General features: G+C 54.3%; 2 protein-coding genes across 4 annotated transcripts in view; one reads left to right on the top strand and one right to left on the bottom strand.

The window, feature by feature from the left end:
• The window catches only part of MAF (MAF bZIP transcription factor), a 364,402-nt gene extending 353,552 nt beyond the window's left edge, over positions 1–10,850 (top strand). Inside the window, exon 3 of the mRNA XM_086350036.1 lies at positions 1,005–10,850. The gene's annotated coding sequence lies outside the window, so the exon portion shown is untranslated. The remainder of the gene's footprint in view (positions 1–1,004) is intronic.
• Positions 1,240–23,489, bottom strand: part of WWOX (WW domain containing oxidoreductase) — a 907,382-nt gene continuing 885,132 nt past the window's right edge. For all 3 annotated transcript variants that reach the window (XM_086350012.1, XM_086350022.1, XM_086350023.1), the window contains exon 9: positions 1,240–2,315. In XM_086350012.1, the coding sequence (XP_086206138.1) occupies positions 2,127–2,315 (189 nt within the window). In that variant the 3' untranslated portion in view covers positions 1,240–2,126. The remainder of the gene's footprint in view (positions 2,316–23,489) is intronic.

Here is a 23,489-nt window from a genome sequence, read left to right as displayed (position 1 = left end):
TTTGTCTATTTAAATATAGTAGTGTGTATCTGCTAATCTCAGACTCGTAATTTCTCTCTCCTAACCCCTCTTGCTACCCTTTGGTAACCACAAGTTTGTTTTCTATGAGTCTGTTTGTCTATTTTATAAATAGGTTTATTTGTACATTTTAGATTCTACCTATAAGTGATGTGATATATGGTATTTATCTGACTTACTTCACTTAGTAGGATAATCTCCAGGTCCATCTGTGTTGTGGTAAATGGCATTCTTTCGTTCCTTTTTTATGGCTGAGTAATATTCTTTTCTCATATTCTTTACCTGTTCCTCTATGGATGGACATTTAAGTTGCTTCCACATCTTGGTTATTGTGGATCATGCTGCTGTGAATGTAGGGTGCATGTATATTGTGAAATTCTGGTTTTGTCTGGGCGTGTGCTCAGGAGTGGCTCTGGTTCTAGCGTTTTAAGGAACCTCCACACTGTTCCCCACAGTGGCTGGGCCAGTTTACATCCCCACCAGCGGGGTCGATGGCTTTAGGGAGCTCTCGGTTGAGGGGCATGCTCGCCTCCTCTCGCCAAGGTCCCTCAAGGATTCTGTTAAGGGGGAATATAGCTAGATGGGAGGATATAGCCAGGCTGTGGACCCCTGGAAAGCAGTGGTGTCTGAGCGCACACAGAGCCAGAGGCCCCAGACGACAATGTCAGGATGGAGACTGGTGGCACATGCCCCTCTGCCCCACCTTCCTGGTGTGTGAGCAGAAGCATTGTCTCCATGTGGCCAAAGAGGCCCTTCCTACATCTCTGCGGGAATGGCCTGGAAGCCCAGGTGTGAGTGATGCAGGACCAGGGGCAAAGGGCCTCAAACCACCCCCATCCTCATCATAGATACTGCCTACTCACCGAGAGCCTGGTCATCACAAAGGGAACACATCGTGAGGCCTGAAACGGCCCACCGTGCATAATAACAAAACTTCTTAAGGTGAAATTTAACAACAGTCATTTTTCTCTTTCTCTCTTCAACAGAAAATATGATGCTGGCATGCTAATCGCGTGAGACAACTCGGCCCACAGACAGCCACAAAGCACAAAAACAAAACAAACTCAGAGAAGACATGAGAATGGTGTTTTCCTGGCGTCTACAAGAAGCGCTTTATTTTTTCCTCTAGATTGCTTTTCTAAAAAAAAAAAAAACAAAAACAAAAAAACAAAACACGAAACTGAAACAAACAGTTAAAGGAACAAGACAAAGTTCAGGTGATCATATTCAAGCATGCTCTTTTATTAAGCGTAGGATGGAAGGGACGAGAGGATGCGGAAGCAGGATGCTGAACAGATACGCGGGGGCCGTGCACCTCTGTGACGGGGTCCTTCCTGAAACTGCGGGAAGGATGAAGGGAACGGCTTTTTATCCCCCAGCCCCCAAACACCCGGGGCATCCTTAGGGGTGCCAGGCCCCCTTTCCCGCCCGGCGCGGTGTTCAGGGGGTGGCCTGTGAGGTCTGCTTGCTGTGAGCTGAAGAATCCTTTGCGCTGCTCCGGCAGTGAACCAGTGCCCTGCGACACACTCCCTGCCCGCACCACCCGTTTCTCAGCATCCCCTCCGCCTCGGCGGGAACAAGGGCCAGAGGGGGCCTGTCCAGGACTCAGACTGGATCAGGATGGAATAGTGATCTCGCAGATGAGTGTGTGAAGGATAAACACCGGCTCTTTCTTCCCCGGACAGGAGAAAGCCTGCTCCTGGCTACAGTGTGGCCATGGGTGTGTGGCCATGGGTGTGTGGCTGGGGTGGTGGCTGGTGGGACGGGGTAGGGGGGGGCACCGGGGACCCTGAGTGGTGAGAACTGCACGTGCTTCTGCGGTGGGATGGAGAGCCTCCCTTTGCCCGTGTGAAGGCGAAGCTTCACCGTCACATGGGCCATTGCCAGGGCAGCAGAGGGACCTCGGTTGCCGCCAGCCCTGGACAAGAAGTACCGCCCCTTCTCCCCACCAACGCCCTGCTCCCCAGTGGTACCTAACGCTGTGTGATCTGACGCACCAGTGCTTACATCCTGGGCCTCTGGCGGGTCTGGGTCGGGGGGACATGGAAGGCCGCGGGGTGAGAGGTGGGGGGGGAGTCCAGCGGGGTGGGCGTCGGGCCAATGGCCGTCTAGGAGGGCGGGCCACCGGGCACCCCCTGGAGCAGCCGCTCACTGAGCGCCCACAGGGCCCGCGCCGAGTCTTCGCTCTGGGCTTCGGCCGACGGCAGGCAGCGACAGCAGCTGTTGAAGTACATCCCTCCCAGGCCCTCCAGCTCCGGGGCGACAGCGCAGTACACGGTGGTGGCGGCTCCCTGTTGCTGCAGGGCAGAGAGGAGAGACAAGAACAAGCGCGTCAGAAGAGAGGCGGCGGGGGCTGTCCTTCATGGGGAGCGCCCTCCCCACCTGCTGTGGAGGCCACTGGACCTCAGCAGCGGCCGCGAACCCAGAGGTATGGCGGGGCCGTCCTGGGACAGCATCATGGACTCCGCCTGGAGCACCGGTGTGACTTTTCACACCTCATGCGAGAAAAGGCTTTGAACACAACATGCCTCTCAGCTCGTCGCATCACATGCCTCTGCTGACAACGCAAGCAGGGTGGGATCCTTGCCAACCGGCAGGAAGAAACCCGTCCAACCTCCTGACTGCAATGCATGATGTCATGTGACACCAAGATGTTTTTACGAGACTTCTGTCTGAGCTAAACCTGCCGCACTCTCGTGGCCCAGCGGGTGGAAAGCCAAGCAGGACCAGTGCCAGCTGTGTCCTTGTCCTTTGCCCATGGTGCTGTGAGGGGAAGGCTTTGGATGCAGTGTGCAAACATGTTCCCCACCATACACACGTGCCTCCTGCAGACACGAGACACAAATCTGTGAGTTGATCAGGATCCTGGAGACCTTTCTATGAATGTCACATCCTGCCCGTACCTGCAGGAGGACAGCGGCTTGAGGGTCCACGTCCTCACAGCCCACTTCTAAATGCACGTCGTAATGAGTGCCATTGATCACTTCCGACTGACCTTTTGAGTAACAGCTGGCGCTGTGGCTGGGGATGTGTGTGCCGACGGGGCACCATATCACCCGGCTGACAGGATGCTGTCAGGGAGGCTGGGAGGAGGGCAAGAAATCACTTTGCTTTGCGAGCCATAATTAAAAATAATAGGCTGGTGCTCGTAGGGAGACATGGTTGGCACGGCTCTAATTTAAAACCAATACAGTTTATCTGGCATCTTCTGATTATTTATGTGCACCACAGCCCTTGCTGCATCAACTAATTATCAGGTGAAGGGGTGGGGAGGCAGAGGAGAATCAGAGAAAGATAACGGGCGATAAGGTCACCATTAGGAAAACACTGAAGCCCTCTGTGGGAGGGTGAAGCGCGTTCCTGCCACCGGAAAGCTGACCCTCTCCTGCCTCTTACAGACTTCACACCAGGCCCCAGCAGAGGGCTCGGGGGAGAACCTCCCCCGCCACGCCTTGGTTTGTGTGTCTATGGTTATGCCCATAATCACCGGGAGCCCAGGGCATTCTGAGAAGTGAGGTCTCGGGGTGTTTACCGTTTGAGGAAAGTACTGTGAAACAGACTTGGGGGTTGTTTTGAAGAGGACGGTACTTACTGAATTTGTCTGAAAACCAAGAAGCCAAATATACAAGTGACATGCTTGTTAGGGAGGTGGGTGGTGTGGCGTAGGCACGAGATGAACGAGATGGAGGCGTGAGTTCTGACCCTGGGGCTGTCCACTGTGCTGGACAAGACCCATGGATCCAAAGTTTGAACCCCCAGCGTGACCTGAACCAAATGGGCATCGGTTGGTTGTCCCCCAACCCTCTCAGCCACGCCCATTCCCCAGACAGCCAGCTGTGCGCTTGGATTCAGCTACTTCTTTTCAGATTGATTTTGTGCGGCCTAGGTCTGATGAACCCAAGTCCGCATCACTCCGATTCCCTTCCGCTGAGCTGTTATTCCTAGTAACCCTTAGATTAGCATCCAGCACGTTTATCTAACCAGGTTCAAGGGCTCATCCGAGTCCCCTGCACCCCGTGTGGGGCAAAGGGCAGCGGGGTGTCCTCTAGAGGCGGATGGAAGACTTGAAGGGCTCGTCCCGCCCACCCAGGCCAACTACCACCTCGGCCTTGATTCTCAGAATGCTGCTGCTGGGTGGAGATAGTGCTCAGGAATATTCTGGACATCTGTCTTAGGTTTCCGCTGTACTCTGCAAATCCCAAACCCACCAAAGAGCAGTCAGGGGGTTTGTCATGAGCTCCCAAGTAGCGAGAGAGTCTGCTCACCCCAAGATCCAGGCCCCCCCACCCCGCCCCAGAGTGGCTATAATATCAGCATTCATACATCGCAACAAACTGGCCTTTCACAAGCTCCACCAGCCCTGACAAAGGATCAAAGGTGGCCACTTGGGAAAGCAACAGACGGAATTCTTCCAAACCCAATGCAATCTTGCGCCACTCTGACCTTCTAAAATGCTATCATGGTACACTCTCGTGTGGTTGGATGGTATTTTTGCAGAGAAATTTGGCACTTAGACTGATTCAGAATCGAGCTGATGAGGGAGCTGGGGGCACACGCATTTTCCCCCCATGGAATCTGAAAGCAATTGAAGCTGGCCTCATTTCGGGTAAACCTCCACTTGGCTACCACGCCGAAAACCATAAATCTTAGAAATGCCCAATCTTTCATCAAAGATTGGGTGGCTTCGAGGCCTTTGCCACTCAGCTCAGAGTGGTACGCAAGTTAGATCTCGTCACCACCGGTGCCGGTTCTGTGCGAGAAGCCAGTACCGCAGGGCACCTGAAAGCAAAGACCAGCTTCTCCCCTCCGAAGACCAACTGTGCACGCCTGGCAGAGACCAGACGGTGAACAGGTGACTCCGACGGCAGCACCCGGGGTCCATCTTTGTATGGTCGGAGGCGATGACACTCCAACAACAAGTGCTAATTGCTGGCTCATTGGCTGTTTGGCCTGCCTATGCTCGAGAGAGAGACGGGAGCTACATTAGCAAATCTCATTAGGAAATAAGCTGGCGTGGCTGCTACAAGAGAAAACGTTTTTAAACTGATAGAAGAAAAATTTTTAAAGCTCACTTTCATCACCGTCAGATGACTTTCATGCCACTTTGTGGAGGGCGGGGGGACATCAGCACATAATTCAGAGAAGATGAAAGCGCCCCATAAAGGAGACGATGTTAACAACTCTGTTATGAAATATCTGAGGCTGTGCCTTGCTTCCTTTCACCACTGCTTGCTGATCTGCTGTGATAAGATAATAGCAGTATCTTGACATACAAACGTGGGCTGGGGCGGGGGGTTCCTCTCAGTGATTTTGAGAACAGTTTATGGGGAGTCTGAGCCCTGGGGCGCAGCAAGTCTGTCCTGCACCAGGGGTAGAGAGGGAGGGTGTGGATCACTGTGTGGGGTGGGCGCGGGGTGGGGGCTGAGGATTTCTGGGAAGCCGGGAGAATCTTTAATCACGCCTAAATGCCATTTCTGATTCAGTCAAACGTCTGCGAGCTGCCCGAGGAGAACGACACCACCCATCTCTATAGCGTATGTAAAATCACCCGGGATTCTTGTTTGGGATTTTTAAGAGTATCTGGGTAATGAGGGTTCATCATTCTCTTTCAGAAATCAGTTGTCAGCTGAGCGGCACTGTCTCCAACTACAGAAAGGTGGGATTTAGACAGCGGTTTGCTATTTGTTTATTGTTGGGGCCTTGAGATCTAAACTATCCATCCTCCCCAAGCCCTTGGTTGGGATGAATCTGTTGAAGTAGCCGCTTTTCATCCACAGTTGTTTGATAACCACTAGCCATCAGTTTGCAGCCATCAGCAGGGAATACAGATGAATATTGACTCTTTGAAAGAGAAAGTTATGGGAGTTTCAGATCGACAATCCAGGCTTAAAGAAAACCACCCACATAGTAGTATTTGTGATGCGTCGGTAGGTTCCCTAATATAGCTCACGTTTTGATAAGGACATGTTACAGCATTAGCTTAGTTTTCAGGTTTCTCTAGTTTTATAATGCATGCTTCTTTTAAAAAAAAAGAATAGATTCCTGTCTTAAAACAGATTTAACTCTGAGACATAAAAAAGCAGATGCACTGTCACGGGTGTCTGTGTGGTCAGTGGTTTTGAGAGCAGCTGCTTCCCCAGGACCGAGGCAGGACCGGGGACCCACGGCGGGGAAGGAGCGGCCCTTCTGGGTGGGCGCTGAGGAGGCGCTGGGTTCCTGGGACAGAGGACCTTGCCAGTGCCACAGAGGAGGAGACGGGTGCTTCTCTGAACCCCCAAAGCTTCCCCCTGTTGCTCATCTGCGGTCTGTGGGGTGCGGCAAACACTTCCCCAGGGCAGGAGCAGTCGCGCTCCGGCAAGTACGGCGAGTGCTTCACCACGGAGTGCAGCAGACGCGGGCAGCGGACACGGGTCCCGTGGGACACCCCGTCTCCCAGGCGTTGCTTAGTCGCTCGGTCATGTCCAAGTCTTTGAGACCCCACGGACTGTAGCACACCAGGCTCCTCTGTCCATGGGGACTTCCCAGGCCAGAATCCTGGAGTGGGTTGCCATTCCCTTCTCCAGGGGATCTTCCGGACGCAGGGATCGAACCTATGTTCCCTCCACTGCAGGTGGGTTCTCTGCCGCCTGAGCCACCAGGGAAGTCCTGCCAAAAGTTTCCAACCCCCTCTCCTGGTTAATTGTGGTGCAGTATTTCAGATTCATCTCCTGAGACCGTGGGGCTGGGAACACAGCTGTTCCTCAAACAATACTGTTTGGTTATGGAGAGAAACCAAAGCAAGCTGCTCCACAAGGATGGGTATACCCTACTCACCATCTGAGAACAGTCTTTTAAGCCGACAGACGAGCCATGTGTTCCCAGAGACGCCCAGCGTGCATGGCAGTGGGGCTCCCGCCCGGGGGACCTGACCAATACAGAGCCTTCGGGCTTGGGTGTGGAGTCCCGCGCTCACCAGGAACAGACCCACGTCCTCCAGGACGACGAGAGGTGGGAGAAGCTGGAGATCGTGACTCGAGGGGACTCTCGGCCACCACCTGGGCGAGCTGTCCCAGCCTGTTCAAGCGGTGACGATGGGGGCACCGACCGCGAGCCTGCACTCCCCTGGTGCTGGGCAGGGAGCTCTGTGATGGGCATCACGTTCTAGCCCCAGGCAGCTCTACAGGCTGGGGATGGTCGCCATCCCCACCTACAGAGGAGCCCACTTCATACCTGAGCTCACACGCCACTCCTCCGGGGCCACATCGACCGACCCCAGGAACCCAGAGCAGCTGCGACAGGAAGCCGCCTTCCCGCGCCCGCGCTCCCGTCTGCACACCACGCACCCCACGCCTCCTGGGCGGTGGAGTCGCCTCAGGGGCCCCCTCCCTTCCTCCCAGCCGGGCCTGGCTGAACCCCCGCGTGCGGCCCTGACGTGGCTGAAGATGAAATGTACTCACAGGCTGTCAGGCGCTCACCTGGGAAGCATAAGGAAGAGATTTTCCCACTGTTGATTTAGGCAGGCCACTAAATTGAAATTATATCCATTTGGATTAACAAAACTGAAGACTCAACGCCACCTCGGAAGAGCCAAGAGCCAATGACCCCTAACAAAGCCATCGCCTGATTTAAAGTGCCACCTCCACCCGCCCGACTGGACCAGCCAGGAATCCACTGCTCCTAAACGACAAGGACGTTTTCCAAAGTGTGAGTGGAACTACAAGACCAGGGAAACCCAAGCAATCTCCAGCTTATGAGTTCACAGATGTGCAAACGGGTGTGGCCTTTTGGAGGGTGCCACCTGACATGTTCCAGCCGGTGTGCAGAGGAGACTGCCCCGTCTCCCCTCTCCTGCCCCCCACCCCCGGCCCCGATTCATTGTCAACAAACTCATCCCTACAAATGCCTAACCACTGATGTGTCCAGACAGCGCACACTTAGATACAGGCAAATTCCTTCTGCAGGGATCAAGGGGTAACTTCCTTCACAGCCCTCAGGAGGTTTGCTAACACACAGGCTGTCCTCAGGATTGGTTACAGGAGGGAAATCCAGACTCAACTTCTTAAACAGAAACAGGGAGGCGGGCCAGGAAAGAGGCTGGAAAAGTCGGCGACAGTGCACTGGAGAATCCCTAGGATCACGTTCAGTCCTGAGCTTGATGGAAGAGAAGGTGCACCTTCCGCAGTGTGCAGGGGCCTTCATCTCTCGCTAAGAAAGTCACGAAGGTGGAGGACCTCAGAGGTCCCTTCCCAGGGGCTGTCTCTCCCGTCCTTCCCCGGGTGGCACAGGACGCAGTCTAGGAGAGCTCTGTGGCAGGTGCTCTGGAGGAGAGTGAAGCCGTGGGTCATGCCAGCCCATTACCACCAACGCGCCTGGTCCTGGCACAGGACACAGCCCCAGGAAGCAGATGCCCATCTAGGGAGATGTCTGGGGCGGGGGCACACAGGGGACAGAGGCTCCAGGGAGCCGCGTACGTTCACAGGCCTCTGCTGGGAGAGAATCCGACGACATGGACGCTTTCCCGTTTGCAGTCCAGGAACCCTAAATCCTCGTCAGGCTACAAAAGTCACGTGGTATCCTTGACAAAAGTCACTCATCTCTAGCAAGATCATCAAGGAGGCTGAAGAGACTGACTTGAAGACCAGGGAGGAATGAGTTGGGAAGTTAGGAGAACAGTTGCTACGATGCTCCGAGAAATCTGTGGAAGCAAGCCCAGGGACCAGTGGGCTCAGGAGAGGCAGCCACTTTCAGCCATCCGCAGAGGCCCGAGCCGTGTTTGTTCTGGAGAGCAAGGCTCCAGAGGATTTTTTGCGTAGTCTTAGCAGCAGCAGTGCAGGGCAGAGTGACCTCGGGAGGTTTTCAGGACTCTGTTTTCAATGGGATGACCTTTTCTCAACTTGCCTTGATATCAACAAGGCCCTTTCCATACCCCTTACGTGTTCCAGGATCCTTGCCCAAAGTGTTCAACGGTTCCATAACAGATGGCTGGTCTCGAGAGAGTGGAGGTAGAATACTTAGAATGGTTTCCTTTTTCCGAGACCTGCTGGTATTGTGACATCCCAGATGTGCTCCGCTGGAGCAGGAGGTCGTCCGGAGGAGGGAAGGGAAAAGGAGCGACTGAGTACAGTCCAGGTGGGTGATGTTATTCACGCCTGATCTACCACTGGTGCCAAAGATGTTCTAGAACTGATTGGGCTGGAGAGACGGTCCCTTTAAACATGGGAGAAGATGCTCTTATCTCTGTTACATCCTTCTTATATCCACGGGAGAGTTCCCTGGGCCTTCCCTGCTGGTGCTGCCTGGGGTACACACACTGCTTTTCAAACGGGGGTGGGGGATTCCTCTGGTTGGGATGGGAAACTGCACTGGGGCGCCCATTCTTCCACAGGTTACTCTGAAATGGATCTTAGAACTCTACCACCAAAATACACATGGTTCTCCTACCTGGGACGAATCTGATGGCCCATCCCTGGAATTTTCCATCCTGGCCACCTGGACAAGACTGAAGGACTGCTGAGTGTTTATAGAAAGCTCAGAGAAGATATTTAGCCTGTGTTAATTTGTAACATTTTACATTTTTACTTCTTTGACCCACATTCTAGCTAGCTCTGTATACTGTACATAAATGTATGCCTCCGCATTTGCCATGTATACTGAAATAAACCTTTGAAACTATTGCCAGGCAGAATGAATGGGTTCAATTCTAACCTAACGTTGCAAAGAGTATGGGTGAGGCAGACCTCTCCCTGCTCCCCTTCGTCTGCACAGAATCACACTGAATGGGCCTACCATGCTTTTTTTAGAAAACTGAGAGCTGACCATTTCTGTGCGCAGACAAACCCTGAAAAATCAGTCTGTTGCCGTCGCAAGGTTGACACCTAGGCTGCAGAGAGAGTCTCTGACATGGTACTGACAGGGCATGCGGTGGGTGGATGAAACCCACAGGGTCGTCTCTGATAGGGCCCCACTGTGGTTAGAAATGAACTAACTCTTCACTCTTCCAGAAACAAATTACAAGAACAGAGTCTGCAATAATCCCATCTCACAGCAGGGCACCCCAGGGCCCCCCTCCCGACCCCCGTGTCCAGCCACACCGTCTCAAGCCAAGCACGTCTGTGTCAGGACTGAGTCTTTTCAGACGGGGCTCTCTCTGTCGGATCATTTCTCAGGCACAGAGACGCTGGCCTTGTTAATATTTCATTGGGAACATACTATGGAGAGCGTCTCATTTGTATTACTTCCATAATTGATGGTGAGTGCCCGGGCACTGCCTCTGCACAGACGGACCTCATCACAGTGGTCGACGGGGAGACGAGAAACAGTGGCTACTTCACCCACCAGCAGTGTGTCGCTAGTTAGGGGGGCATGATCACGCAGGCTGGGCCTTTAATTGCCGGGGTAAATAATTCTGCCTCGGTGTTAGGGAACATTTTAAAGCACTTGATGCAGATAGACTAGAAACAATACACACACACACAAAATTACCTTGATTATGCAACACCTTAGCATAGAAAGTTACAAAGGTATGTCTTTTTTTTTAAAAAATTGCATTCTATCATGCAAATATTCTCTAAATATGCATGTGCTGACTACTCATCGGCTGTATTTTAGGAAATACAATTAGGCCGCCTTTCTCCTCCCCTGTGTAGACTGTAAATACCTGTAGATCCTTCTCTTGTTTCCCTATGTAAATATATGTAAATACTAACAAGCTTTGCATGCTGATATTCTAGGCAATTTCAGGCACTTTTATAATCTGAAGGCATGTACTTGAACTGGTTTGTTAGAAAGAAAAACAACCAACACCTCTCTCAAACTCTTGAAAGCTGAACAGAAATTAAAGATTTCTTCCTAGACTGCTGTGGCTCGTTTTGTTTACCGTCCTAGCCCCCAGCGCCTCCCGCACGGGCTCCCGCAGCTGCTGCCAGCAGAGGGGTGGGTGCCGGGGCAGCCGCCACGCCAGGACAGGGGCACAGCCACCCGTCTTGGGTTTCTACACACTTGGTCCTTTGGTTTTCTAGAGCAGTGGTCCCCGGCCTTCTTGGCATCAGGGGCTGGTTTTGTGGAGGACAGTTCTTCCACAGAGGGGTGGTGGTTTGGGGAGGATTCAAGCACATGACCTACTGTGCACTTTTGTTTACTATGACATCAGCTCCACCGCAGATCATCAGGCATTAGATCCTGGAGCCTGGGGACCCCTGCTCTAAAGGACTTCTAGAATCTTAAGATTGGCGTCTTTGGATTTTTCTATCAAAAGAAAAGGGAGTGTGGGCGTGCGTGCTAAGTCGCTACAGTTGTGTCTGACTCTTTGCGACCCCATGGATTATACCCCACCAGGCTCCTCTGTCCATGGGATTTCCCAGGCAAGAACACTGGAGTGGACTGCCATGCCCTCCTCCAGGGGATCTTCCTGACCCAGGGATCGAACCCATGTCTTTGGATTTTTCTATCAAAAGAATAGGGAGTAAAAAACGATTGATTTGTACCTACTGTTCCCTTAAAAGTACCAAGGCCAGAGCTAGAGGCTTTAGAGTCCCAGGACCCTAAGAAAGAACCCTGTCGTTCCCATTTCAGAGATGCAGAAACTGAGTCACAGCAAGAACAGCATGTGCCTAAGGTAACAGAGGAGCCTGGTGTGCTGCAGTCCACGGGGTCAGAGAGTCAGACACGACTGAGCCACTGAACGACGCCCACAAAAGTGACCAACCACCAGATGCCCCCAAACCCAACTGTGCTGTTTACCAACAGTCGGCAGATGCAGTTTCTCTGCAAAGGGTGACAGAAGAGAGATTTTAGGCCCAGCAGGGCCTATGGTTTCGGCCACAACTACTCAGACCTGCCGCTGTTGTTGGGGAAACAGCCGTGAACAACACACCCCGCAGCGAACGTGGCTGTGCGCCAGCAAAACTGGGCTTGCAAACACCGCCACACCCCACGCTCAGCTGCTCCTCCCCAGACCACTGCCCCTTCCCGCTCGAGGACGTTCCTGTGTCTGATGGAGAAGGCACTTGATCAGCTGAGGGTTCTCCACCTCTTGCCTGCACACGGCAACACTGACTGGAAGCCACACGACACTCGGGAGAGGGCAAACGAAGCCACTCAAGCTTCCACGTCAAACTGCCTTCCACAGACACGCCTCCCCGCCAGGCTTCCCTGTAGTTACCCTTCGTTTCCACACGTGGGGATGGAGGGGAAATTATGGAAGGCTGAGGTAGAGAGAGAAAAGCCAGCGACACGCAGGTCTTCACTGAGGAAGCAGGTCCTTACCTTGGGGGTCTACATAAACCGAGCCGCGCGTAAACTTTCTAATGGCTGGAAAACTGCGCTCACATTGAAGGTGTTTTTCCCCACGTATGATGCTTCGGTGTAGATGTGTTAATTCACAGTTTCTTTGGGGACGTTTTTTAATTGAAGTTTCCAAAATTCATTCAGTGGCACAAGGAGCTCTGGGGGCTCTTGAGAATGCTGCAAAGCTGGGGCTTTAGCATGGGGAGCCGGGCCTGGTGTCCTGGATAAACCCAGCGCCCCGGCCCAGCAGGGGAGGCCAGTCCTCGCCGCCCGTGGGGCCCCCTTTCACAGGCCCCTGTGCTCACCTGGGGCTGGGAGAGAGCCTTTCTGACCCGCTGCGCGAGGTCAGTGTCATCCCTTCAGTCTTGGAGGGGACAGAGCGTGAGGGGCAGGAGGAGGGACGACCCGGGTGACTCTGCAGGTGGGGATGCTGTGGGTGGACAGGGAGAGCCCAGGAGTGAAGCCTGAGACACAGGAATTCAAATTCCGGCTCTGCCACCCGGCCGCTCTGCAACAGGACACAGGCAATGAAATGGGCGGCCTAACAGCCCCTTCTCCCGGCTCTTGGGAGGGTCAGTGATGGCATCTGGAGGCTCCCTGAGTGCATCACAGGCACTGGCTCAACCACGGCTGCAGGTCTGTCTGTTAAAAGTCCGGAGGAGGAAGCACCCAGGTCGGAGTCACTCCTCCGTCCTCCACCTGAGGGACCTGGAAGCAGGGTGGGGCAGTTTCTGCCTTCTGAGCAAGACATTCAAGAGGCAGTCACTTTTCTCACCAGCTTTCACAGCACCTCTGGGTACCAGCCTAGCATGGATTCCAAGGCTCCTCTACCTCCCCACCCCCTACCCCAGACCACAGCAACCAGAAACAAACTCTCACCCCTGAAAGTGGGGCACTGGCATCCTAACGACAGCCGCACTCACACACGGAGCATTGTGGGAGTCCAGACCCCGCCCCGCCCTGGCCCTGCACGTGCATGCATCCTAACGACAGCCGCACTCACACACGAGCATTGTGGGAGTCCAGACCCCGCCCCGCCCTGGCCCTGCACGTGCATCCAGTTAAACCCCCACACGTCCCTGCGCAGTGGGCCCTAGAGAAAGGGATGGACGGAATAAGAGAGCTGGCACAGGGTTTTTTAAGCACAGTATTCCTTTAAAAACTAAAGATGGAATTACCACATGATCCAGCAATCCCACTCCTGGGCATATATCCAGAGAAAACCGTACTTCGAAAAGACACACGCACCTCCACGTTCCAAGCAGCACGATTCACAGCCGCCAAGACACGGAGGCGACCTACACGCCCATCGACACACGAATGGGTAAAGGAGATGTGGTACATGTATGCAGTGGAAATATTATTCAGACATAAAAAAGAACGAAATCATGCCATTTGCAGCAACATGGATGTAACTAGACATTATCATGCTAAGTGCAGTAAGTCAGAGAAAAACGAACACCATATGATGTCATTTATATGTGGAATCAAAGAAATGATATGAGTGAACTTATTCACAAAACAGAAACAGCCTCACAGACTTCAAAAACAAACTTACCAAAGCGGGAGGGGGGGAACACATTAGGAGTCTGGGATTAATGGATACGCACTTCTATAGGTAAAACAGATAATTAACAGGGACCTCCTGTACAGCACAGGGCACACTACTCAATATTCTGTGGTAACCCATATGGGAAAAGAATCTGAAAAAGAGTATGTATATACACATAACTGAGTCATTTAGATGTACACCTGAAACTAACACAACACTATAAATCAACTATACTCAAATATAAAACAATAAAAATTACATTTTAAGATGTGCAGCATACATGTAGAATGATAGGAGTTGGGTAAATTGATGGGTGCCACATTACTGTTTGAAATTTTCTATCTGAAAACTTTTATAATAAAATGTTAGAAAAAGACATGGATTCCTTGCTAGGGGGTATTAGCCCCATTCTTCTCAGAGGAGAAGACTAAGGCACAGAAGTGGTATGGACTGCCCTGAGGTACTCCACCTGGTAAGTGGTGACATCCTCTTTGAAATCCATGCCCGGCTGGCTCCAGTGCTGACTCTGTGACGGGCACATTCGCATCTCTGTTAATCGACCTTCTAGGGTCAATTAACCCTGCCTCTCCTATTCCACTGGTTGAATTTTTGCCGCAAAGCATGAAAACTGGTTTTCTCGCACTATTCCCACCATGCAGGCAGTTTGTAGAGCCTCCAACTCAGAGCCCAGAAATCAATCAGCTCAAGAGCAAGGGTGACCCATGTGTGAGTGGAGGTAAATTTCTATCTGTTCATCTGGTGGCTATTTAATCTGCCTTTTGATTCTAATGCCACCCCTGAAGGCAGAGGGCTATTCTCACTGAAAACGTGCCGTCAAGTTCAGAAACACTGATGCCGGCCAGCATGAGTGTGTCTACAAACCCAGAACTCAGAGACAGGGAAGGGGAGATAACACCCGGGCAGACACGCACAGTGAGAAGCAATCAGCTCCCTGTTGTTGGGTGCAGAAGGGATGCTGTCACCGGCAAGGGGCCAGGGCTGCTGGCCCCTGGACCACCAGACACGGCCAGATGGGAACCCTGACCTGTCCTCCAGCTCACACGCTCCCTCTGGCCACGGCAAACTCCACAGTCCAAACTTCAGAAGCTGAAAAACAGTGTCAGCCCAGGCCTGACGGTCTGGCAGGGAGCCCAGCAGCCCATCCTGCTCTGCTTCCTAAACTCGGGAGTCAACTTTCCTCCTGGGCAGAAATTTTCCTCCGAGCCGGCCCCCCGCCCCCTTCCCCTTTGAGCCCCACGAGAGATGGACCGGGCACCGTCTTCCTTTTCACTTCACCACGTGTCCCCTTCCCCGGCGCCTCCCCTTCAGCCACTGTCCACCCAGGAACAGCCACCCCCCAGCCCTTTCTTGGCTTCCCTTCCAGACCCACCCAGAGTGCCATGTCTTGGCCAGGTGAGTCTGAGATGGAACGGCTGCCTTCAGGAGGGTTAGCCCAGCCCCCATCGTGATAACTGACGACGACGACAAAGCAGTGATGATCACGGAAATGGCTGCGGGTAACCCAGAGCCTGTTCTGTGCCAGGGACCTATCAGTGCTTCCGATTCTCAACCTGGCCAGGCAGGTACTGGCTTGGCCAAAGAGTTGGTCCATAAGATCCTATGGAAACACTCGAGCGAGCTTTTGGGCCAACCCACTGTTACTGTCAAGGTTGAGGGAGGTGAGGGAACTCCCTGCTGAGCCAGGGCCGGGAACCCAGCTGAGCACGTCTCTGTTCGAAGCCCCTGTCCTCGTTCGTGGCGGACGCCTGCTCTGACCCCATGCCCCAGCCATGGCAGGGCCTCCGGGCATCGTGGAAACTAGCCCTGTCAGGCTGCAGATCCCCTCCCTGTGGGGCCCCGTCGGCCTTCCTCCTCCTTGCGGGGCTCCGCGTCTCGGTCCTCTGACCCCCAGCTGCGGGCCCACTGTCGAGTCTGAGGGTGTCACAGCCGCCCACGTGTGGCTTTGGACGCCACCCCAGAAGGGCTCTGACGCCCTCCCCTGCACCATCCCACTGTTGCAAACTGCTTCTCCTGCAAGGGAGGTCTGGAAGCCGGCAGGTCTCGGGTTTATGATTGAGCATTTGTGGGCCGTTTGGCCACATCCACTGGAGTGGCCTCACGACCAGCCGACTGCAGTTAGGGTCTCCTGGCCCCGCAGCTCAGAGAAGTGCTGAACTCAGGACGGCGGGGGGCACTGAGGGGCATCTTACTCTGCTTCACCTAACCCCTCTGGCTGCCACACCTGATTGGACCCATCCTGTGGATGGATAGGTTAGCAGCTACCAAGCTGAGCGTCAGTGGGCACACAGCCAACTGCGTAGCTGGCTGTCAAACTCTGTCCTCTATGGTCTGTGCCCTCTGGATCCCTAATCAACTGACTGTACAAGGCAGTTCCCTAAGGCAGGGGTCCCCAGCCTCCAGGATCTAATACCTGATGGTCTGAGGCAGAGCTGATGTAATAGTAACAGGGACAAAGTGTACAGTAAGTGTGATGTGCTTGAATCGTCCCCCCGCTCCCAGGCCTGTGGAAAAACTGTCTGCCGTGAAACCAGTCCCTGGAGCCAAAAAGGCTGGGGTCCGCGGCCTTAAGGTGCGAATCCCATACGGGGCGTGGATGCCTTCCAAGGCACCTTCTGGGTGCCAGGTTTCTGCTGAATTCTTGCTGGAACCTTGTGGAGGCATCAGTGTCCCCACTTCATTTATAGGGAGACTGAGGCTTGAACAAGTAAAATGAAGGAGGAACAGGTGAATTCTGGCTGTGATGAGCACCCCTCAAGCTAAGGGATGTTCATGCCCCCAGCGCTTCCAGGAAGGGTCCACATTTTGCATCCACCCTCCCCAATTATAGGCAGGACCCTGAACCCTGAAGAGGCAAAGGTCAAAGGGCAAGTGGCAGAGTCAGAAGCGGAGCCCAGTCCCCCGGGCTCCGGACCCCCTCTCTCAGCGCTGGCACCTGCATGGGTGGGGATACGTTCACCATCCAAGGGCAGCAGGGGCATCGCTGGCGTCTGTTGGCCGGGAGTTTGCACAATCGTAAGAGCAGGTCTTGCCACAGCAAAGCGTGGCAAGTGCTGAGCGCGGGCTGGGATCCAAACCCAGCCTGCCTGGCTCGGGGCTCCGTGGCTTCCCAGGCGCACTGGGAGCTGTGTGGCCTATGAGTTCAGCATCCTCGAAAATAGCTCATTAGTTGTCTCAGAGCCTTTGTACAAGAAGTGGAATCCACGTGTGATGACAAATACACCTGCCCACCCCCAAGATGTCTCTCATTTAGGGACACAGGATCTGAGCCCCTGCAGGGCTGCAGGTGGGAGTAACAGGGTAAGGGAAGAGGGGCTGGAGACTGGGTAAGTGGGGTACTGGTGGCGAAGAGAACCCCACTCCTGGGCATATATCCAGACAAAACTCCAACCCAAAACGACGCACGCACCCCAAGTTCACAGCGGCAGTGTTTACAACAGCCAAGCCAAGGGAGCAGCCTAAATGCATCAATGGCTGGATGCGTAAATAAGATGTGGCGTGTAACATATATATATGTAGATACACACATATACATATAAAGGGGCACTTTAGCCACAAAAAAGAACAAGCATCTGACATCTGCAGCAACATGGACAGACCAGGAGACCATCACACCAAGGAAGTCGGGAAGAGAACGGCGAATATCAAACGGCCTCACTTGTAGGCGGAGTCTAAGATACGACACAAACAACCTACCTACAAAACCAGAACAGAGACATAGACTGGCGGCTTCCAAGGGGGAGGGGCTGGAGGAGGGCGGGGTGGGAGGCTGGGCTTAGCAGGTGTGAGCTGTTGCACACAGAACCGATGAACCAGAAGGCCCTGCAGAGAACTATACTCAGTATCTTATGACAAACCATAATGGAAAAGAAGGTATACGCATGTGTAACTCAACCACCCGACGGGACAGCAGGAACGGACGCAGCACCGGGAGTCAGCTACACCTCGACAGAAGCAGGACGGGGGGAGGCATGGAGAGCAGCGGGTGAAGCAGGACGCGGGGAGGCGTGGAGAGCGGCGGGTGAAGCAGGACGGGGGGAGGCGTGGAGAGCGGCGGGTGAAGCAGGACGGGGGGAGGCGTGGAGAGCGGCGGGTGAAGCAGGACGCGGGGAGGCGTGGAGAGCGGCGGGTGAAGCAGGACGGGGCGGGGGGGAGGCGTGGAGAGCGGTGGTGGCCCCAGGGGCAGGAGGGCCCCCCGGGGCAGTGCGCTGCTGTCTTCCAGGTGCTGGTGGAAGCTGGGCTCACGCAGACTCAGAGCTGACTCCCCTGGTCCGACATCACTGCCTCTGGTTATCCTGAACAGAGTCAGGGCACGCGTCCCCAAGTGGCAGGCCCCTGGGGTCAGCGTGGCCCCAACAGGAGGCCAGACGGAGGAGAGGACAGCACGCACTCACACCGCACGCCTCTACCTGGAGACAAACCTCCAGGCTGCTTTTGGTTTCGTCGCTTCCCCAGACGGACGCACGAACGGGTCCCCGCTGATGACTCTGCCTGAGAAGGGCCCGTCCTGGAACGCAGCGGTCTCACTGTCCCCACGTTCACGGAGAATCTTTCGGACAAAGATAGCTTTACCACCCAAGTGAACCAATCTTCCCCATTTTCAGGTAAGAATCAGAATCCAGTGATGGAGAGAAGGAAGTGGAGTCTGCTTTCCCTCCTCGGCTGGAACCCCTGATGCAGGCGTATCAAGGATCTCAGGGGAACCCTGCCGTCTGGTTTTGCTCTAAGGCTCCGAGGACCACCAGCTGGATGATCTCCCCAGAGCACCGTCCCGCTGCTGCAGAGGTGACCCGAGCCCCCTCCTGGCTGGCCCCTGGGTCAGGAGCAGGTCCTGCCCCAGACGAGCTGACCTCCGCCTCTGGCTTTCTCTTCTCCCCACCCTCTGCCCCACATCCCGCTGCCCTGAAGAGGGAGAGGGTGATGGCCCCACGGTCAGCCACGACCCTGCAGCGGATACTCCGGTGCGTGGCCCTGAGGCCTGACCGAGCCCGGGGTCACCCACTCCCCAGCCACTGGGCTGCCATGTGCTAAAGTCGGGACCCCTTCTCAGGACACGCCGTCAGCCAGATGGGGCTGCCCAGCCCGCGGACGCACCCCGGCAGGAGGCAGCCTTCGTCCCAACTCAGGACACCTCTGACGGTCACCCTGCTTCAGTCCCCGCGGCCTGGATGGAGTGTCCGCTCCCCGCTCCCAGCTAAGCCCTCCCCCGGCCCCCGTCCTGCCGGCAGCGCCCCCATGGGCGTGGACCCCCAGAGCAAGGCCCCCAGACTATCGAGGGGCCCGCCTCCCGGGGCACCCAGACTATGGGAGACAACAGCTGGGCGATGCAGAGAGACACGCTGAACCACGCGGGGCCCACATCCTCACCTGCAAACCTGAATTATGGTATAGACACAGCACTGTGTCAGGGTAGCCACGTCAGATTGTAGACTCAATATTTGTGCGGGGGTGGCCTGTCACAGCAGGCAGACAGAGGCGGGCCGGGGCAGCGGGAGGAGCCGCCAGCGCTGCGATCCCACTCACCCTTCAGCCCGAGGGCACGGTCCAGTCCAAAAGCGCAGGCTCTGGGGGGCATCTGCGCGATCCCCACTCACCCTTCAGTGTGGAGGGGTACCGCACAATCCCAAAAGCACAGACTCCGGGGGTGTCCGTGTAAGTGTTTCCATCTGCTCTCCCTCCAGAAACTTGATGAAGAGTATAATAAAGGGAAAGGGTTTAACTGAGTGAAGGAAGGGACTGGGCAGGTGGAGGGTCCCACACTGATGTCTGGGCAGGCGACCACGCCCAGCATCACCAAGTTCAAGGGCACCTCCCGTGTGAGTCCCTGTTGCCGCCTCTCCTCCCCTTCACTCCTGTCCTGAATCCTGTTCCATAGCTGGGTGTGTGCTGTCGGGCTCCAGCCTCAGTGGTGGGGTCCCTGGCACCCAGCCCCATGCCTGGCACACAGAAGGCAGCTAACAAGTGTTTCTAAAGACCTGCGTGGGTGTCTGAGAGGGCATCCTTTGCTGGGCAGCGGAGACATAAATCAACCGGAGTTAGCTGCTACATAAGCATGAACTATATCCTTTCCGAATCATTGTTCCTATGCTTTTGACACCACAGTTATCTGCCAGTGACGACTCATGGGAGGACCACATTTATATTTTGCTTACCACTTGCCAGATGCTGACCTCAGCTTGCTTCTGTCTCAACACACACACACCCTGGTTCACAAACCCTCATGTTTAGTCCTCAGATAAACCCTGTGAAATACATTTGTCATCAGGTCCCCCTGTTTACAGAAAAACTGAAGGACAGAGGGCTTAAGAAACTTGCTCAGGGCTACACAGTTAGGAAGTGGCAGAGCTGGGATTCGAACCCAGGCCCGGGGACTCCCAGGGCCACTCGAGCACAGGCGGCCAGGGGCTAAGAGGATGCTTGTGCAGGTCCTGGGGCGCTTTCTCTCAGCCCTGAACTAGCTTTCTGGATGCAGACTCGGCAGGGCTTCCTCCAGGGTCCCTGGGCTCGCTGTTGGCCCCAGACATTTGGGAGGGAAGGGGAAACGGGCTCCCCAGGGCTGCCTTGGGGAGCCCCGTCTCTTTTCAGCTAAGCTATCCAGAACCTGACTCCAGGACAGGAGGATATGGGGTATCCCTGCATCCATGGGCGCGTGGCGTTGCCTCCAGCCCGAGAAGTGGCGATGCCGCAGGGCTGCTCCTACTCAACGGAGCACGTGGCGTGCAGAGCTCACCAGGCCCGGGTCCTGGGCTAGCGGACTCCTCTGTGAAGGGGCTGATGGGGCCGCATCCTCAGGGATCAGGGGGTGGGTGGTGGAGCAGGTGCGAAGGCGAGGTCAAGGCATGTAGGAGCTAACCCACACTCCAGCTCTCCCCGCTCCCAGATCGCGCTGACAACCTTCCCCGGCATTAAGTCACGCCCACCTCCCTTTGCAGAGTCGCCGCGGGTGGGCAACAGCTGTGCAGGAGGACCAGCATCTGGATGTGACCTTTGCTCTATCCAATGCCAGAGCCTGTGCTGTTTTTAAAAAAATTTTTTTGTCTTAACTTTTTGGCAATGCCATGCAGCATGTGGGATCTTAGTTCCCCATCCAGGGATGGAACCCCCGCCCCCTGCAGTGGAAGCATGGAGTCTTAGCCACTGGACCCCCAGGCAAGGGGCAGAGCCTCTGCTTTCTAGTCTATACATGCTAAGATCCAGCAGAAGGCACCAGAAGCAGAAACGGAAAGCATCTATGGCCTTGACTCTGTGCCACAGAGGCTAAGACAGCAGAAGCCTGGCAATCCATGGGTGGTTCCTAGCTATGGGGACCAACTCCTCTCTCCTATTCACAAGCCCAACGTTGCAGAAAATGTGTGACCCTCCCTTTACCCACCTGCCCCCCAGTCACCGAATCCTTCTCCCCAGTCCTGCAGCCACGTGAGGAAACCGGAGTTCAGAGACCTTAGGCAGTCTGCCCAAAGACACACAGCCAGTGAGTGGCAGGCTGGGATTCAAATGTGATAAGGGGTGGATGGGTTCTTCTGTTTCGTCTCTCTCATCCTCAGAGTAAAAGCAGAAGGGTGGACCCCACACAGGAAATAAAGAGTGAGAGCCAAAAAATACAGATGGGGACAGAAGTGAGAGGGAAGGGGCCCTGGTCAACAGAGAGCCGCAGGGATCAGCTTTGGGGTGCTTCTGACCCGCTGTGCTACCTCGCGGGACATCGCCCAGCCCTTGGTCTCCAGAGACCTCACCAGGTACAACGTCACATCTCTCTCCGCTGTCAGAGCATGCCTTGCACCACAGACAAGGCCAAAACGCCCCAACACATGAGATTTTACGCACACAGCTCTCTCTAGCATTTAGCCCTGGACCTGTCAGATAGAGGTCCTCAGTATCCATGCGGTGAATGAATGAATGAGCAAACCCGTGACCAGACGGCTGTTGGGGGGTGCTGTTGGCCTCACTGCACCCTGAAGGCAGGCAGACCGCAGAAATGACTCACAGGCGGCTACCCAGACTTGAGAAATACACGTATTCCTGATGAGAACTGGCAGGAACAATCTCGGTCCTGAGAGCAGGGCTTCCAGCCCAGCTAATACTACACGAGGTGCTAACTACATTATCTGGAAATAACCGATGACTAATTCCCCATCCCTTATCTTGAGGAGAAGAAAATTGTCTCGAGCACGAATGCCCCAGATTCCTGGTCACTTTATGTAAGGCCTTGCAAGTGATTGCAGTATTTTAAGCCATTTTTAGCTGAAATCACCTGATGTGTGGTGAGCCCAGAAAACCTGATCTCTTGCTCCCTGAAACTCCCTGTTTTTCCACTAATTTTGTTTAAACGACTTACTGCACCCTAAGTACTTTTCCACTGAAGGATGGCTTATAAGTGCACATCCCCAGGACTATGTGAGTTTTGAAAGAGATGATTTATTGCGTGGATTTTCAAGCATCATCCCTATCCCTTGGCTCGAAGCTCTATTATATGTTGGGTGATCCCACATTCAGCCAGGTCAAGAGTGGGTGGTATTTGCTCTTTATCATGGCCAGTTTGGTGGTTCTGGCAACTGACAAGTTTTCTGTCCGGTCTAAAGAGGATTTGATTGAAACTTTCTGCTGGTGATGTCTCAAATGATCCTCAGTGATTGAGCAAGAGATGAACTTCCCCAAGACCTTCGCATGACTGGAGGTAAAAGAGGGCACAAGCGGGGCTTTTATCAAGCAGCTGGAGGGGAAAGGAGGGCCTTTTTTGGGGGCAGCAATAGCTATGTCTCAGTAAACATCCACAGAAATGCGCACAGGAAAGTCAAGGCGTCCTGATTTCCATCTGCAATCCTGATGGCCTTTTCTTCTCATCCACAGAAGCCACGCTGTCTGCCACCCCCCACCCCAGGATCATATCATATTACACACGCTTCCCCTTTGACACGCTACTGGCCTGGCCAAAAAGTTCATTTGGTTGTTTAAGCAAGCTGTCACAACAAAACCTGAATGAACTCTATTCCTACCGACAGATACAGGAGAGGCTGAGTCACAATTCAAAAAATTCAGGAAACACTGAGCAGCCCACCTTCCCATTTACGGGCCCTCCGACTTTCTTTATCAAACCATGTGCACGCGTGCTCAGCTGCTTCAGTCCTGTCCGACTCTCTGCAACCCCATGCACTGCAGCCCGCCAGGCTCCTCTGTCCACGGGACTCCTCAGGCAAGAATACTGGGGTGGGTTGCCATGCCCTCCTCCAGGGGAATCTTCCCAACCCAGGGATTAAACCCATGTCGCCTGCAGCTCCTGCACTGCAGGAGTATTCTCTACTGCTGAGCCACCAGGGCAGTAACTATCTGGAGTCTGCAACACTGGAAGGTTACAGTTACTCAGCCTGGCTACCTGATGCAGAAGCAGCCAGGGATGGTGTGTTAACAACTGGGTGTGGCTATGGGCCAATAAAACTTTATTTACAAAAACAGACAGCTGGCAGGATTTAGCCTGAGGCCATGGTCTGCCCTCCCAGGTCTACCTAATACCAACTGACTTAATCATCGAAACAATACCAAAGAGTTTATTTTCCAACTGATTTCCCTCTCTTGACAAAATGGACTTGATGTTCCACTGCACTTCCAGGCCAGTTTAATCCAGGAAATGTGTTGCTAAGCC

The sequence above is a fragment of the Bos grunniens genome, chromosome 18 (assembly GCF_055505025.1).
Source record: "Bos grunniens cultivar Pamir isolate PY7600 chromosome 18, Bosgru_T2T1.0, whole genome shotgun sequence".
NCBI lineage: Eukaryota > Metazoa > Chordata > Mammalia > Artiodactyla > Bovidae > Bos > Bos grunniens.
The sequence above is the reverse complement of the archived record's forward strand: the minus strand, read 5'-3'. Positions and strand labels throughout refer to the sequence as shown.